The 18,981-nt window shown below is 48.5% G+C and overlaps 1 protein-coding gene across 1 annotated transcript in view; it reads right to left on the reverse strand.

Moving 5' to 3' along the window:
• DNAH10 (dynein axonemal heavy chain 10) overlaps window positions 1-18,981 on the reverse strand; it is a 1,963,751-nt gene that overhangs the window by 1,239,635 nt on the left and 705,135 nt on the right. The window contains exon 24 of the mRNA XM_086942901.1: window positions 16,206-16,384. Coding sequence (XP_086799027.1) covers window positions 16,206-16,384 — 179 coding nt within the window. The remainder of the gene's footprint in view (window positions 1-16,205; window positions 16,385-18,981) is intronic.

The following is an 18,981-nucleotide window of genomic DNA, read 5'->3' on the forward strand; positions in this document are numbered from 1 at the left end:
GCAGTCGGAAGGTGATCCTCTTATTGACGGGTAGCCAGTGGAGGTCTTTAAGGTGACCAGAGATGTGTTCGTTGCGTGGAATGTCTAATATGAGTCTTGCTGAGGCGTTTTGGATTCGTTGGAGTTTCTTCTGGAGTTTTGCGGTGGTACCTGCGTAGAGGGTGTTACCGTAGTCGAGTCGGCTCGTGACCAGAGCGTGGGTGACTGTTTTCCTTGTTTCGGAGGGGATCCAGCGAAATGTTTTTCTGAGCATGCGAAGAATGTTGAAGCAGGAAGAGGATACGGCGCTGACTTGTCTGTTCATTGAGAGTGAAGAATCCAGGATGACGCCTAGGTTCCGTGCGTGGTCTGTCGGGATGGGTGCTTTTCCAAGGGCTACCGGCCACCAAGAGTCGTCCCATGCCGAGGGGGATGTACCTAAGATGAGGACTTCTGTTTTGTCTGAGTTCAGTTTCAGACGGCTTTGTTTCATCCATTCGGCAACTTCTTTCATTCCTTCGTGTAGGTTGGTTTTGGCGGTGCTGGGGTCATTGGTGAGGGAAAGGATCAGTTGAGTGTCATCCGCGTACGAGATGATGTTGAGGTTGTGTTGGCGTGCTATGGCCGCGAGGGGGCTCATGTATACGTTGAAGAGGGTGGGACTGAGTGAGGATCCTTGTGGTACGCCGCAGATGACTTCAGAGGCCTCGGACTTGAATGGTGGAAGGCGGACTCTCTGGGTTCTTCCGGTGAGGAACGAGGTGATCCATTTAAGTGCTTTTCCTTGGATTCCGATGTTATTGAGGCGTTGTAAAAGGGTGCTGTGGCAGACTGTGTCGAATGCTGCAGAGAGGTCGAGGAGGATGAGGGCGACTGTGTCTCCATTATCCAGTAGAGTTTGAATGTCGTCTGTTGCTGCGATGAGGGCGGTCTCAGTGCTGTGTTTTGCTCGGAAGCCAGATTGTGAGGGGTCGAGGGATTTGTTGGCTTCGAGGAAGGCGGCGAGCTGGTTGTTGACAGCTTTCTCGATGACTTTGGCCGGGAATGGAAGAAGCGAGATGGGGCGGTAATTTTTGAGTTCGGTGGGGTCCGCTGTGGGTTTTTTCAGAAGGGCGGTGAGTTCAGCGTGTTTCCAGTTTTCCGGGAAGGTGGCGGAGTTGAAGGAGCAGTTGATGACGTCTCGGAGGTGCGGTGCTATGATGGAGTCTACTTTGTTGAAGATGTGGTGAGGACATGGGTCTGTGGGGGATCCTGAGTGGATGGAATTCATCAGGCGGATGGTGTCCTCAGTGGAGATTGGGTTCCAGTCGTTAAGGGTGTTCACGGGGGGAAGATGATCAGCAAATGGTAGGGTGGGTTGGTTTCCGGATTGGTTGTCAAAGCTGTTGTGGATGTCTGCAATCTTGTTGTGGAAAAATGAGGCTAGGGAGTCGCAGAGGGTTTGAGAGGGGGTGATGTCGTTGGAGTTGGCCGAGGGATTGGAAAATTCCTTGACGATGTTGAAAAGTTCCTTGCTGTTGTGAGCGTTGTTGTCAAGTCGATCCTTGAATGCTGTTTTCTTGGCTTTTCGGATTAGTTGGTGGTGAGTGCGGGTGGCGTTTTTGAAGGCGTCCTTGGTGCTGGTGGTTGGGTCTTTTTTCCAGGCCTTTTCAAGTGAGCGGCAGAGTTTCTTGGACTTCTTGAGATCATCGTTGAACCATGAGGCCTTCTTGCTGCCAGGTTTGTTTTGACGTTTTTTCAGTGGTGCTAAGGTGTCAGCGGTGTTGGATAACCATAGGGTGAGGTTGGCGGCGGCTTCGTTAGCGTTAGAAGAGAGGGCTGGGGTGTTTTGAAGGAGCGATGCGGAGATTTGGTCCGTGGTGATTTTGTTCCAGTTCCTTTGCAGGGTAGGTTGGAGGTGGATGTTGGGTTTTGGTTTGTTGTAGGTGAAGTGAACGCAGCTGTGGTCAGTCCAGAGGAGGTCCGTAGTGTGGCTGAAGGAGACATGGTTGCTGGATGTGAAGATGGGGTCGAGTGTGTGGCCTGCGATGTGGGTGGGGGAAGTGACTAGTTGTTTAAGTCCGAGGTTGGCGAGGTTGTCCACGAGGGTGGCGGTGTTGCGGTCGTTGATCTTTTCAAGGTGAAAGTTGAGGTCTCCCAGAAGGATGTAGTCTTTGGAGGGGAGCGCGTGTGGGGTGATGAAGTCCGTGATGTCTTCACTGAATTTTGCGCGGGGTCCTGGTGGTCTGTAGAGGAGGGTGCCTCTGAGTGTGGTTTTGGGGTCAATGTGGATCTGGAAGTGAAGGTGTTCGGAGTTGGCGAGGTTGGCGTCAGAGCTGGTTGATATGCGGATTGATTTCTTATGGACGATAGCGATTCCTCCTCCTGTGTGGCTGGTACGGTCTTTGCGAGTGCTCTTATAGTCTTCCGGGATGGCAATGGTGATGTCTGGTGCGGAGGAAGCATTCATCCATGTTTCCGTAAGGAAGGCGATGTCCGGAGAAGTGGTGTCTAGTAGATTCCATAGGTCAATGGCGTGCCTGTGGACTGATCGGGTGTTGAGAAGGATGCATTGAAGGTGGTTGGGGTCGGGAATCTGTGGTGTGGTCGTAGCGGAGATGTTGTCGGTGCCGCTGAATTTGCAGGAGAGGCAGGAGAAAGATCCATGGGTTTGTCCAGGGGCGGCTTGGACGCAGTTGGGGGCGCGACCGGGGTTAAGGGCTAGGAGGGTGGCGGCATCGTAGATAATGCGGGAGGGCTGGGCAGCGCGAGGGGCAGGGGGTCTGGCGCTGGGCGCGGTCCAGGCGCGGACGGGCGTAGACGGGCTTACCTTTGGCGCACCTTCGGCGCGGGTTGGGCGCGGTCGCTGCGCGTAAACGCTGCGCGTTTGGGCATTGGTCATAAATGGATGGTGGAGGGGGCGGAGCGTGGGAGGGGCAGCAGCTGGGAGGAGGCGGTGGCGGGAGGAGGGGCGGACCAGGGGATAAACAAATGCACAAAATGGAGGGTCAAAGGCGAGCACAGCCAGGGCCAGCAAATGCACAGCGTAATGAAAGCCTTACACGCACGAGACAGCTGAGCAATTCAGAGTTACTGCCTCAGCGACGTCGCGCTGCTAATGAAATAAATAAGGCGACAGTGCGGCACAATAAAATAATTAAATCAGCAGAGCAGCGCTATTCACGAGGTACAGATTAAATCGGCAATACAGCGCTATGGAGCGATAGTGCAGCGCTAGCAAATGAATGAATGCAGGGCAATGCAGCGTTGGGAGAAGAGAATTGGTAAAGCAGAACGATACCAGCGTGAGGGTCAGCTGGAGCGTGGAGGAGCAACCGGGCTGAATGAGGGTCCAGGCGGTCACAGGGAGCTCGGGAGCGAGGAAGGGTATAACTCGTGGGTGGGAGGGGCAGCAGCTGGGAGGAGGCGGTGGCGGGAGGAGGGGCGGACCAGGGGATAAACAAATGCACAAAATGGAGGGTCAAAGGCGAGCACAGCCAGGGCCAGCAAATGCACAGCGTAATGAAAGCCTTACACGCACGAGACAGCTGAGCAATTCAGAGTTACTGCCTCAGCGACGTCGCGCTGCTAATGAAATAAATAAGGCGACAGTGCGGCACAATAAAATAATTAAATCAGCAGAGCAGCGCTATTCACGAGGTACAGATTAAATCGGCAATACAGCGCTATGGAGCGATAGTGCAGCGCTAGCAAATGAATGAATGCAGGGCAATGCAGCGTTGGGAGCAGAGAATTGGTAAAGCAGAACGATACCAGCGTGAGGGTCAGCTGGAGCGTGGAGGAGCAACCGGGCTGAATGAGGGTCCAGGCGGTCTTCTACACTCCCACCCGCCAGCTACGATCGACTAGCCACGCCCTCGCTGCCGTTCCGCGCATTCGAAGAGCCACCATGGGAGGAAGATCCTTTCCTACCTGGCAGCCAAGACTTGGAACTCCCTCCCCATCCACCTCCGCCGTACCCAAGACCACCTCTCCTTCAAGAAGCAACTCAAGACCTGGCTGTTCGAGCAGTAGCAGACCCCTTTCCCCCAACCGCCTTGAGATCCTCCGGGTGAGTAGCGCGCTATACAAATTTCTTGATTGATTGATTGATTGATTGATTGCCTTATACGGTGCTGGAGTATAGGGCTATATAAATCCTTTATTGCTTCAGAGAGTTGAGGATAGATTTTTACACAGTCTACTCTCTGTTCCCACGATTACAGCAAATAAAATTGATACTTGTATAGCGCACTACTCACCCGCAAGGGTCTCAAGGCGCTTGTACGAATACCGCTGTGGAACCCATCCTGGCTTTCCCTGTGAGGCGTCCACTCCTGGGCACCCCCAAGGTGGAGGCCAGGCATCCCTAGCGTTGTGGGGGCCATTGTGGAGATTAAGCAAGCTATTGCCCAGAGTTGTAGAGTGGGACTCCATGATTGGAATAGGCACTGAGGCGAGGATTATCAGGTCCGTGGAATTTTTGAGCCCAAGACCCGCCGAGGCGGGGAATTGAACCCTGGTCCCGGGCAAGTCCTCTGCATCAGGGTCTGCCGCTCTAATGATTGAGCCACACTTCTCCAAATATCATCTGTCACGATGATACAGGAGTGAAATACCTCAAAGACCTAATAGGTGTGGTCCCCTTGTCTCTATGGCACAAAATATGGCACTCTCCAGATGCAAAATTTCCAAGATCGCTGCTATAGGATTCTCTAGCACTTGATCAGGTTACCAAAATTCCTTGGTTTATGCACACAAAGATGGGGGGCCCAGAGTATTACAAAGCCCTTGAATTGCTGGAAATTGCATCCAAACAGGTGCTAAAAAAAAAAAATGTTAGTCACAAAAGAGAATTGCGGGCCCAGAATGCTTAACCTATGTAGATGGTTGTTGCTCATTTGGTACTGTGCATTTCCAGGGAGACTGAAGCCTATCTGATCCTTCTTACAAATCCTGAGTATAGATTTTATCGCACTTGTTTCTGCTTAAGCGTTTTTCATTTTTTGGTCGCTTTTCCATGTAAAGGTGCATGGGTTGATCAACTCGCTATCTGCCCCTGTGATCACCGAAAGTAATGAAGCACTAGTCACTTCATTCTTTTTTGCCCACTTTACTCTATCCTGCCGTAAACCTTTTCTTATCCCATGCTTATAAGCAAGATTACCCAATTCCAACATGCATTATCTGTTTTACAACAGTTAGCAAACCCTGATATCGGTTATGGTGTTTTAACAGAGTTGGCTGAACATTTGGAAAATATATGGTTTATGATTTTTGGATGACAAGAATTTTATAGGATAGTGATTTTTTGTTAGGGTTATGTTTTAACTTTTGTAATTGCCTATGTATTTTCTGTATGCTATTATGGCTATCTTGCCGAATAAAGTTCCCTGACTGGCTGGTAACCACGTATTAATTGATATAATGTTTTAGGTTCCGAATTCTATACCCTGACAACATTTGTAGGTCTAAATTTCATGATGATATTGAATTCTAATAACAAAGTTGAGTTGAGTCTACAAATATGACAATGTTTCTTGTAGACCTATATCGAGGCGGGCCTGGCCCAGTATTTGGGTTAATGCTAGTGAAACCAGATGAATTATTGGGTGGGTGAATAGTTATAGGGTCACAAAACATTTGAATCTAGTGATGTGAAGTAACAACCCACTTAGAGCATGCCTAGACCATGTGCCTTTATACCTACACATCTTTAGATGGGTTGATCCTATAGTTTATACCATTTAGACACTGGAATTCACGTGCAAAATCTGGCCCACTGCAAAGTGAAAAATATATGGCTTTGTAACACTAGTACAAAGGGGGTGAAGACCATGAAGAAAGAGCAGCGGTTGAACTGCTTCATTTCCAACTTTTGATGGATGGGAGGTCCAGATGACAGCTTCTGCACATGAGAAGGAATAGCCCCAGTGTTCTGTCCAGAAGAATTCTATGGGGCAATACTGGTAAATTTTCACTGGGGAAGTTTAGGAGTCCACATAGAAGCACACCACAATCCTTGATTTTATACATACAGTCAGCAAGTAAAGATTTGAGAACAAACAGGAGGAGGCATCGCCATCGTCCATAAGAACACCATCCGAATCACGACCAGCTCCGACGATAACCTCACGACCGCCGAACACCTTCACTTCCAGATCCACACCGACACCAGGACCACACTTAGAGGCACCCTCATCTACAGACCACCAGGAACCCGCACACAATTCAACGAAGACATCACTGACTTCATCAGCCCACATGCCCTCACCTTCGAGAACTACATTCTACTGGGAGACCTCAACTTCCACCTGGAAAAGAAAAACGACAGCAACACCACCACCCTTCTGGACAACCTGGCCAATCTCGGACTCAAACAACTTGTTAACACCCCCACCCACTTAGCCGGACACACGCTCGACCCTATCTTCACCTCCAGCAAACACATCTCCTTCGATCACACCACAGCTCTCCATTGGACGGACCACAGATGCGTTCACTTCAGCTACAAAAAGACCATGAATGAATGAAATGAAAAGGAATTTATAAAACGCATGGCTGCCCTCGAGCGTCCCAGCGCTAAAACGAAACACAGGACCACCACCAAATGTAACTGAAGAGAAAGCCTACAGGGGGAAAAGGTGAGTCTTCAATGCTTTGCGGAATCTCGCTAGGTTAGGTTCTTTCCGCAGGGCCAGCGGTAGAGCATTCCATAATTGGCCTGCGTTAATGGAGAACCGGCGGCTGCCGGACCTCACCTTTTTTGCTCTGGGTATCACCACAAAGTTACCATCATCCGAGCGAAGGGCTCGCGTTGGTTTATAAGGGCGAACCAGGTCCCTAAGAATTGGAGGGCCCGATCCTTGCAAACCTTTAAACACAATGCAGAGGGATTTTAATTTTATGCGAGCTCGGATTGGAAGCCAATGCAAGCCTTAAGTGCAGGCTTGGCTGAGAATCTTTTGGCAGTACCAGTGAGCATTCGTGCTGCCGCATTCTGAGCTCTTTGGAGCACATTCAAAGTGGATTCTGGTGAAGCAAGGAATAGGGCATTGCTATAATCCAGCCTTGATAAAACTAATCCTTGCACCAGTAGTTTCCGGGAATTTTCAGGGAGTAGCGGGAGGATCTTCCGCACCGACCGGAGCAGTCCGTAGCAGGTCCCTGCCACTCGTTTAGCTTGAGTACTCATTGACAGCTCAGGTTCCAGCCAAACCCCAAGACTTTTTATTGCTTCTTTGGGAGCTGGGGGGGCACCTAGACTGGCCGGCTACATGGATTTAGGAAGTGTCGTACACAGTTTGCCAAGGAGCATCAGCTCCGTTTTAGTCCCATTTAGTTTAAGCCGGGAATCCGACATCCATGACATGATGTTAATTAAACAAGATGCGAAATTTTCCCCCTGGCTTTCCAATAGGGACAGCGAGACGATCAGTTGGGTGTCTGCATAGGTTGCGATTTTCACCCCGAAGGGTGAAACCACCGCCTCCAGTGGGGCCATATAGACGTTAAAGAGCGTAGGGCTCAATGAAGAGTCCTACAGTACTCCGCACTGAAGGGGGGTAGGCAAAGATCTGAGATTGCCTTCGCAAACCTGATATGTCCGGTCACTCAAGTACGACGAGAGCCATTTAAGGGCAGATCCTCTCACTCCAATCTTCCCCAAACGGTGGATCAGAATATTATGATCCACCGTGTCAAATGCAGCGCTTAGATCCAGGAGGACCACCGCAGCGGATCCTCCCGAATCCAAGATGCATCTGCCTTCCTCCACCATCGAGATCAGGGCCGAGTCGGTTCCCTGGCCAGGACGAAAGCCCGTCTGCGTCTGACCTAGTAGATCGTTGGATTCCAAGAAGTGCGAAAGCTGGCGATTAGCAAACTTCTCGGCAATCTTATTCAGCCCAGGCAGGAGCGAGATAGGGCGGTAGTTAGCCAGATCAGCCGGGTCAAGGCCTGGCTTTTTCAGAAGGGCCTTGACAATGGCTTGCTTCCAGCTGGGTGGTACGATGCCATAGGTGAATGAGGCATTCAAAAGATCGATTGCTGGGCCTGCAATGATATTCGTGAATTGTTTGAGGATCCGAATGGGCATGGGGTCCGAAGGGGAACCACTCTTCAGAGCTGAGAGCTCCACACAGAAGGCCTCCCTTGAAATGGGGGAAAAGCTGTCAAACACCTTCTCATCCGAAGCGGCCTCCAGGACTGCTTTGTGAATCCTCCCGGTACTCGGAGGAAGACTGGCTAAGATGTTCTGTATTTTGATGTCAAAAAACTGAGCCAGTAGATTGCATTTGTCAGAGTTAACCTCTTGGGTTACCGGGGGAGTGGGTCAGTGAGAAGCTCTTTAAGGATCTGATATGTTTCTCTAGAAGAGTTACCTGCCATTCTTATTCTTTCCTCAAAATGGGCGGCTTTGGTCAAATTGCGGGCCGCCTTGTATGCTCTCATCGCTTCGCGATAGTTATCTTTGTTGTTAGCCGCCCAGTTCTTCCACCATTCCCGCTCCAGTTTTTTACATTTCTTTCTCATACATCCCAATTCAGGGGTGTAACAAGAGGACTTGGGGCCACTCCTTATGTTTGAAGTGGCTTTAAGAGGTAGAACAGTATCTAATGCTTTGCAGAGCCAATCATGGAATGCGACATCGGCTACCAAAGGATCACATCCGGATGGGGGAACTGATTGTTCAAGGGTACGGGGGAGATTCTCGGCGGATAATTGAGACCAAATTCTCTTGTAGGTGCGTGGTGCCCTAGGACCTGGAGGAGAAAAAGGGTCCATAGTGAAGTTCAGTTCAAACGGCACCAGAAAGTGATCAGACCAGGGCATGGGGAGGGGAGGGCTCGTCTGAAGATGCGAGATATTAGAAAACACGCAATCCAACAAATGGCCCTTCACATGTGTAGGTTCCAGATTATGTAACCTGAGGTTGGCTGTCATGAGTTCAGATCTAAGGTCAGATGCTATTTTCCTCCTGCAGGTCGAAATGAAGATTCAAATCCCCTAGTAAAACAAAATTAGGAGAGGATGCTGCTAAGACGGGAACATGGTCCAGAATGGAGGTGGAAAACGGTTTTATCGTGCCCTGGGGGCGATAGACCAGAAGTCCCGATAAGGAATGATTCGGCGACAGCTGAATCCGAAAATAACAGCTTTCTGCGTCTTGAATGGGCCCCTTATCTATTCTACAAGACAACTTCTCCCAGTGGATTATAGCTAAGCCACCTCCCTTTCCTTGCGAACTATGGAAGGACTGAATAAGAAAGCCGGATGGAAGGGCATTGACAAGGTCAAAGTCTGAGCAGGCCGACGTCCAGGTTTCTGTCAGAAACAAGCTATCTAGGTTGTTGTCTTGAATCAAGTGTAGAATTTGTAAAGAGTGTTTAGGCAGGGACCTACAATTCAGGAGTCCTAACCTAAGGGGCTCTTTAACAGGTACTTTGTTTCCACCAACCTGGTCCCTGGAAGGACAATAATCACATGGCGTGAAAAGAACATCGGATCTGACTCCGTGATGGCAATTTCACGAGTTTGACGGCTGTAGAAGGAGTAATTCCTCTTTCGTATATGTGGTGAAAGTGTCATCCGCAACAGGCAGGGTCTCTGGCACTAGGTCCGTCCTGGCCCGGATGGGCACAGACGGGCTTGCCTCTGGCGCGCCATCGGTGCGCCCGCTGCGCACGCCCGCTGCGCGGGCGACGAAGAGCCTTCATTTATGAAGCGCGAGGTGCAGGAAACGCCCTCGCTCTAGACCGCTAACAGTCCGAAAGCCTACCCAAGATGGCGGTTGCAGCCGGTGACGCTAGTCGGCAGCCCGACGGTAAAACAGGAGCCCTAAAACGGCTCTAAGATGCCCCCAAATGTCCCCACAAGTAAGAGCAGCAAGCGCACTACAAATGTTACATTTACAATGAAGAAATTAAATTTTTTATAAAAAGCGAAACAAGTCTTTTTTAAAAACAAGTGAGAACTCGCTAGAGCAGTGGGGTGTGCAGCATAACTCCCAGTGTGTGTAAGGGAGCAGCCATGACCCACAATCCCCCACATCCTATTCCTCGAAGAAACTGGAACAAAATCACCACCGACCAACTCTTCACATCACTTAACAAAAACCCTCCTGCCATATCATCGAACCCAAACCAAGCTGCCACCAAACTCACACAACGGATCACCCACAGCGCTGACGAATTAGCACCCTTAAAAAACCACCAGATCAAACAAGGTAGCAAAAAGGCCCCCTGGTTCAACGATGACCTTAAGAAATCCAAGAAGTTATGTCGTACCCTCGAGAAAACCTGGAGAAAACACCCAACCACTGACAACCTGACCACCTTCAAGGTCGCCACCCGCAAACACCACCAATTGATCCGATCCACCAAGAAATCAGCATTCAAGGATCGACTCGACAACAATGCCCACAACAGCAAGGAACTATTCAACATCGTCAAAGAATTTACCAACCCCACCGCCGGCACCAACGACATCACTCCCTCCCAAGACCTCTGCGACTCTTTATCCTCTTTCTTCCACAACAAAATCGCCGACATGCATAACAGCTTTGAAAACCAGTCCGAAGAACAGTCCACTCCACCCACCCCGAACCAAAACAGCACTCTCACAACCTTTGCGCCTGGAACCCAATCACTATTGAAGATACCATCCGCCTGATGAACTCCATCCACTCAGGTTCACCAACCGACCCATGTACCCACCACATCTTCAACAAAGCAGACTCCATCATCGCACCCCATCGCCGCGATGTCATCAACTGTTCCTTCAACTCCGCTACCTTCCCAGAAAGCTGGAAACATGCCGAACTCAGCGCCCTTCTGAAGAAACCCACAGAAGACCCCTCTGAACTTAAGAACTACCGCCCCATCTCACTCCTCCCACTCCCCGCCAAAGTCATTGAGAAAGCCGCCAATAGTCAGCTCGCCGCCTTCCTTGAATCCAACAATTCCCTCGACCCCTCACAGTCTGGCTTCTGAGCCAAACACAGCACCGAAACCGCCCTCATCGCTGCTACAGACGACATCCGAACGCTACTAGACAATGGAGAAACAGTTTCCCTCAACCTACTTGACCTCTCCGCCGCCTTCGACACAGTCTGTCATAGCACCCTCATTCAACGCCTCAGCAACGTCGGAATACAAGGAAAAGCTCTGGACTGGATCATCTCGTTCCTCGCTGGAAGAACCTAGAGAGTCCGCCTCCCCCCATTCAAATCAGAGGCCACCGAAGTCATCTGCGGCGTACCACAAGGATCATCACTCAGTCCCCACCCTCTTCAACGTTTACATGAGTCCCCTCGCATCCATCGTGCGACAACACAACCTCAACATCATCTCCTACGCAGACGACACCCAGCTGATCCTCTCCCTCACCAAAGACCCAAGCACCGCCAAAACCAATCTACACGAAGGAATGAAAGAAGTAGCCGAGTGGATGAAGAACAGCCGTTTAAAACTAAACTCGGACAAAACGGAAGTCCTCATCTTAGGATCATCCCCCTCTGCCTGGGACGACTGATGGTGGCCACCGGCCCTGGGTACAGCACCCATACCTACAGATCACGCACGTAACCTGGGCTTCATCCTAGACTCTTCCCTCTCGATGACCAGACAAGTCAACGCCGTCTCATCTTCATGCTTCAACATCCTACGCATGCTCAAAAAATCTTCAGTTGGATCCCCACCGAAACAAGAAAGACAGTCACCCACGCACTGGTCACTAGCCGACTGGATTATGGAAATACCCTCTACGCCGGAACCACAGCCAAACTTCAGAAAAAACTCCAACGCATCCAAAACGCCTCAGCCAGACTCATACTGGACATCCCCCGTCAAGCTCACATTTCCGGTCACCTGAAAGACCTCCACTGGCTCCCTGTCAACAAGAGAATAACGTTCCGTCTCCTTATCCACGCACACAAGGCCCTCTAGGACCTAGGACCCGAATGCCTCAACACGCGACTGTCCTTCTACACACCCACCCGCCAACTACAATAATCCAATCAAGCCCTCGCCGCAATTCCGCGCATCCATAGATCCACCATGGGAGGAAGATCCTTCTCCTACTTAGCGGCCAAAACCTGGAATTCTCTCCCCACTCACCTCCGCCTTACACAGAACCACCACTCCGTCAGAAAGCAGCTAAAAACCTGGCTATTCGATAAGTAATGCACCCCCCCCCCCCCCCCCCCTCAAGCGCCTTGAGACCCTCTGGGTGAGTAGTGCGCTATACAAATTCTGGAACTTGAACTTGAACTTGAACTATACTTCTATATTTAATTTGGACTACAGAAAAAAGCAAGTGCAGTTTCATTTTATTTCTGTAGTAACCTACCCGTCAAAAACGCATGTCAAACAGAACTGATGTACATCGCTCTGGTAAATGGTTGCACAGCATACGGCTAGGGTTGGTGGAGGATTTGCAATGTGGTGTGGGAACAGTAAGTGGAAAACATCACAGAAAAGTCGGTGGTGTCACGGTGGAGGAAGACTACTTTGGCAAACAGACTTAAGGACTGGAGGATACGCCTTGATGAAAATTGTTATTGAGAGATTATATCTGAATATGGCCGGAAATAAAATGGTTCTAGTGACTGAAGGAACAGAAGTTAGATGATACACAAGGGGATTTGCAGAATCTTCCACATAATGCACTAAGAGTTAGTACTGGTGCTTGTAAAGTGATAGAATGATCCCTGAAGGCAGGCCCAGTTTTGTGGAGAACTAGGATGGAACTCCTTTAATAACAAACAAAATCCCCAACATAACCATGAACATCAAAACTGGGGAAAATGGGAAAGGTTATGCGTTATGCTTTTAGTCTATATTACTGCTTTAAAAAAAGTGTCAAAGGAAGAAAGTGAGGATGAAAAAAGTACTTGCTAGAGTTGACAGGAAGTGTAAGGTTGTGGAAGAAAGAGGCATATTGTGGAATCAATCTAGGCAGTGTTGGCACTAGGAAACCCTGTCATTCCACAGTGCAACAAGTGTTTATGAAAAGATTTGTGACCCTGCACTTTTCCCCCAGCTATTTTGTAAGAAGACTTAGCATTCTGCCCTAGAGGCAATCAATATCCCCCCCTCTGGCACGAAAAGGGTGGACTGTATATGATTGCAATGGTGATACTCTTGAAGGTCAATCAGGATTATAGATAAGTAACTTTTCCTTCTTCTTCAGGGGCACCCCATTGGTACTCATAAACAATGAACAGAGTAGCAATCCCATTCGTTAAAAAGCAGCAGCCTAGGAGATACAAAGCAAAACCTTAATTTATCATTTTTCCACCTACTGGCATTTATTTATTTAAAGTTTTGTATAGCGCGAACAAGACCCCGATGGGTATCAGAGTGCTTCACAAAAATGAAAGGGGAGAACAAGATAAAAGGGGAACATTGTTGAGGAGGTAAGACTAATAAAAATGTACAAGGATACGCACAAACATTGCTTGGTATGGTAAGGTAGACAATACTGGATGTTACAGTTAGGCCAGAAAAAAAAATTCGAGAAAGCAGACGACCAATGGTCATTTAAGGCAGGAACCTGTTCATTAGGATTGTTTTTACTTCATGTTTGCAAGCAGCCGTGTAGGAAATTCTGCGGATTTCCGGAGGGAACGTGTTCCAGATCTTTGTTGCTGAGACAGAGAAGGCTCGGAGCCTTGTTCTCTTTTTACGAAAAATCTGGGGTTTCAGTAGTAGAGAATTTGCACTTCTTGATGGTCTGCCCCCACCTGATAATTCAAGTTTTTGAGTCAGGTAACCAGGGGTTTGGAGGTGTAGGCTTTGTGCGTCAGACATGCAATCTTTAGTTGTATTCTTGCTTCGTAGGGTAACCATTTTAGAAATCTTAGGGCTGGGGAGATGTGATCAGTTCTTTTTGTATCAATGATCAGTCTGGCAGCTGCATTCAACGAAGCACTGAGTGGGGCCAATGTATGTTTGGGGAGGCCACACAGTGTTGCACTACCAGTCTAGTCTCTGCAGGACAAGCACTTGAACCACCTGTTTTAAGTCCTCTTGAGGGAGGAATGGTTTTAGGTTTCTAAGAAGTCTCATTTGGTAGTTTGCGCCCTTACACATCATACTAATGTTTTTGTTCACGTTCAAGTGAGTCTACGGTGATTCCAAGATATTTGGCTGAGTCAATGATGACAGGGGAGCAGTTGAAGGTAGTGATGTGCTTCATCCAGAGGTCAATCTTGGGGGTGTGCTCAGGAGGAGATATGAGAAGGAATTCTGTTTTGGCGGTGTTGAGCAGGAGATGGTTCTAAGTTAGCCAGTTTTGGATAACCATCAAGGAGGAAATGAGTGAGATGAAGTCTTCTGAAGAATTGATTTTCAGGTAAAGTTGCATGTCATCTGCATACATATGAAAAAGAATGTTCATGGATTTAAGAGCGTTCGCTAGCGATTCTAGGAAAATATTAAAGAGTATGGGTGAGAGTGCAGACCTTTGCGGACCCCCATGGAGACTGTAGATGGTTGGGATAGTGTATGGTTCAATCAATCAATCAATCAATACATTTATAGAGCGCGCTACTCACCCGTGAGGGTCTCAAGGCGCTGAAGGGAGGGGGGGTGTCGCTACTGCTCGAATAGCCAGGTCTTGAGTTGTTTTCTGAAGGTGAGATGGTCCTGGGTCAGTTGTAGGTGCGTGGGGAGGGAGTTCCATGTTTTGGCTGCTAGGTAGGAGAAGGATCTTCCTCCGGTGGTGGTTCTGCGAATTCGTGGGACGGTGGCGGAGCTGGCGGGAGGGGATGTAGAATGAGAGGCGGTTGTTGAGGTATTCGGGGCCCTTGTCGTGTAATCCTCTTACAGACGGGGAGCCAGTGCAGGTTTCTCAGGTGGGCGGATATGTGGCTGTGGCGAGGGATGTAGAGGATGAGTCGTGCTGAGGTGTTCTGTATGTGTTGAAGTTGTGTCTGATGTTTGGCTGTGGTTCCTGCGTATAGGGCGTTTCCGTAGTCCAGTTGGCTGGTGACGAGGGCCTGGATGATGGTTTTTCTGGTTTCGGTGGGGATCCATCTGAAGATTTTTCGGAGCATGCGCAGGGTGTTGAAGCAAGATGACGAGACAGCGTTGACTTGCTTGGTCATCGTGAGGGAGGAGTCCAGGATGAATCGCAGGTTGCGTGCGTGGTCCGTGGGTGTTGGCGCGGAGCCTAGTGCTGTGGGCCACCAGTAGTCATTCCAGGCGGATAGGGATGGGGATTGTCCGAGGATGAGGGCCTCCGTTTTGTCTGAGTTAAGCTTCAGGCGACTGAGCTTCATCCATTCTGCGACGTCTTTCATTCCTTCCTGGAGGTTGGTTTTGGCTGTGTCCGGGTCTTTGGTGAGGGAGAGTATCAGTTGGGTGTCGTCGGCTTAGGAGATGATGTTGATGTTGTGTTTGCGTGCGATGGCGGCGAGGGGGCTCATGTAGATATTGAAGAGGGTAGGGCTGAGCGAGGAGCCTTGGGGTACTCCGCAGATGATCTTGTGGCCGCTTAGGGGAAGGGAGGGAGGCGGACTCTTTGGGTTCTGTCGGAGAGGAACGAGGTGATCCAGTCCAGGGCCTTTCCTTGGATCCCAGTGTTGAGGAGGCGGGTCGTTAGGGTGCGGTGGCATACAGTGTCAAAGGCTGCCGAGAGGTCTCGGAGGATGAGGGCGGTTGTTTCTACGTTGTCCATCAGGGTCCTGATGTCGACGGTGGCTGCGATGAGGGCGGTCTTGGTGCTGCGGTTGGCCTGAAATCCAGGCTGGGACGGGTCGAGCGAGTTGTTTGCCTCGAGTCAGCTGTTTATTGACGGTCTTCTCAGTGACTTTGGGATCTACTGTGAAGGAAAGACGCGAGCCATTGCAGTACCCGACCGGAGAGGCCCATCCTGTGCTCCAAAATGGCTCAGAGGATATCGTAATTAACTGTGTCGAATGCAGAGGAAAGATCAAGGAGGATTAGTATGCAGGATTCGTTAAGGTCTAACATTTTTAGGATGCCCAATAAAAGTGTTGGATGTAATTTTCCCTCTAAGATTGTGATAAGAAAGTCATGAACCCTGTATAAACAAGGTCCATTTTCCTGTCTTGAAACAGTGTGAGAACTGTCTTAAGACATGAAACCCTCAGCAAATCAACCAAAAGTGCCCAGGATCATGAGGCCAGATTGTTATCATATTTAGTTTCAGTTTCCTAAATTGTTTTCATGGGCATGATCACTTTGCTAAGAATTTGCAAAAAGGCAATCATAGCTTACCTTTTGCGCCTTGTAAATGTTATATATTTCTCTGAGTCCCTTCATTTCCTTCTGCACCTGTTGAAGGTCTGGATACATGGTGATTGGAAGATCAAACAACTTTTCTGCATTTACCAATTCCTGGCGTCTTTTTTCATGTCTTGCCAGCTCTTTTTCATATATTAAAAGCCTGTCCAACCCTACAAGAACCAGACAAATATCTCATCATATTTCAAAAACTCTTGTTAAAGTGATACACAAATATGCACTGCAGTGTTCAAAGCCACCACATGATTCTAACATCTACAACGGCAACCAAAACATGTAAGAAATAGTCAGAAAACGTTTAATTAAACTTTATTGAACTTTTTAATACATTTTATAAAAATAATGAAGCACTGCAGAAAGTGGGGAAAATATGATGCTGCGTGTGGATGATTTTGAAAAACTGTTATTCCATTTACCAAAAACAGGAGACTTATTTTCCAATCTTGACAGGAGCAACCATAGCACCACATCTGTTAAATGATCTTTTTCCTTTCAGTCTTTCAGCTTTTTTAGATAAAACCCACAACTGCACATTACTTAATTCATCAGACTAAGTGCACAGATGGATTAGTTACTTACCTGTAATCCTAGTTCTCTTCCAGGGGTATCCTCATCAAAGTCATAAGCATTAGAATATTCCCGCTCATGCGCGGGCCCCCGGAAACACTATATTATATGTGCCCCACATATATATATACATATATATATATATAAATCATATATATATATAAAAACATGCAATAGCAGCCAAATCACATTAGAGCTGAAATATGCTGTGAAGAATTTCCACCATACATGTAATAATAAGCATTAGAAACATGAGAAACAACACCAAAGATTGTTTAGAAACTGTTTTAATGCTCATAAAGCAGTAGAAATTCTCACAAGTCACTGAAAGCATAGGAAGCTCCCAGGCTGCATTGCAAACACACAGTCTAAAAAGACTGAAAAGCTAACCTGTAGCTGAATAGCAATAAACTGACACCGTGCCTTTAAGGCACTCATGACCCCCTGTATCCCATCATGCCCCAGGGGTGACAGTTAGGTCAGTTGTTCTTTTCGGAGACTGAAAAACAAACCCAATAACAAATAGGTTAACAATATCTCTTTATTAAAGAGTATCCTTTGCCCGGGGAGGCGGGAGGGTTGCTTATGACTTTGATGAGGATACCCCTGGAAGAGAACTAGGATTACAGGTAAGTAACTAATCCTTCTCTTCCAGGGGATCCTCATCAATAGTCATAAGCATTAGAATAGAGTAGCGAGCCTCTCCTCATCCCTGCGGGCAAAGGAATGATAAGACAGTAATCTCATCAATAAGTCTGAGTAGACTATAGACTACCCAAACAGATTCCTCAAGGAGGCTTGCCCTACTTGAGTATCGGCCCTGGAATCAGATTCGAGGCAGTAATGCCTCGTAAAGGTATGCACCGATTTCCAGGTTGCAGCCTTGCATATTTCCGACATTGGAATGTCATGTAAGAAGGCTACTGTAGCGGCTTTCCCTCTAGTGGAATGCGCTTTTGGTGACATCAACAAAGGCTTGCCTGCAAGTTGATAGGCCAATTTAATGCAAGAAACAATCCATCTGGAGATGGACCTCTTGGCCGCTGGAAAACCTGTTCTCATTGAGCCATAGTTTACAACCAGGTGGTCTGTTTTCCTAATCCCTTTAGTCTTTTCCAAATAAAACTTTAGCACTCTCTTAAGGTCTAAGGAGTGAAGTGACCGCTCGGCTGGGGTCGTAGGGTTTGGAAAAAAGGAAGGGAGGGAAATAGACTGATTTATATGAAAATCAGAGATGACCTTAGGCAAGAAAGATGGATGAGCCCTTAGGACTACTCTGTTGTGGTGGAAAACAGTATATGGTTCCTTCGCACAGAGCGCTTGTATCTCACTTACTCTGCGCGCAGAGGTAATCGCCACCAAAAAAGCTGCCTTCCAAGAGAGATGTTGTAAGGAAGCTTTGTGGATGGGCTCGAAAGGAGGTGACATTAACCTGGATAGAACCAGGTTTAATTCCCAAGGAGGAGAAGGATTTCGCACAGGGGGATACACTTTCTTCAACCCCTGGAGGAAGTCCTTAACCACTGGAACCTGAAAGAAAGACATCTGAAAAGGTGATTTTCTATATGCTACAATAGCTGACAAATGCACTCTAATAGAAGTGTACTTTAAACCAGCAGTTGCCAGGGAAAGGAGGTATGGTAAGATGACGTCCTCCTGCCCCTTGGTCGGATCCAAGTGATGATCCCTACACCACAAGTAAAATCTTTTCCACTTGAACGCCTAGGACGCTCTCGTGGAAGGTCCCTTAGCCTCCTTTAAAATGTTCATTCATTCGGGAGGCAAGTTTAAATGTCCATATTGCAGGACCTCAGGAGCCATGCTGTTAGGTTCAATGATGGGAGGTTGGGATGCATTATCCTCCCGTTCATCTTGCTCAACAGGTTTGCCTACAAAGGAGCCGTTTGTGTTGACACACAGACAGATGTAGAAGGTCCGGATACCACCACTGCCGAGGCCAATCCGGAGCAATCAGGATCATTTCCATGTCCGACCTGATGAGCTTGGAAACTACTTTCGGAATCAGCGCTAGGGGAGGAAACGCGTATGCGAACATCCCTGCCCAATCCATCAGTGGAGCGTTCCCCTGCGTTCCTGGCCGGTGGAACCTGGACGCGAAGGCGTGGCATTTGGTGTTTTCGTCGTCTGCAAACAAGTCTATGGATGGACGACCCCAGCAACG

Source organism: Lissotriton vulgaris, chromosome 11 (genome assembly GCF_964263255.1).
Source record: "Lissotriton vulgaris chromosome 11, aLisVul1.2, whole genome shotgun sequence".
NCBI classification, from domain to species: domain Eukaryota; kingdom Metazoa; phylum Chordata; class Amphibia; order Caudata; family Salamandridae; genus Lissotriton; species Lissotriton vulgaris.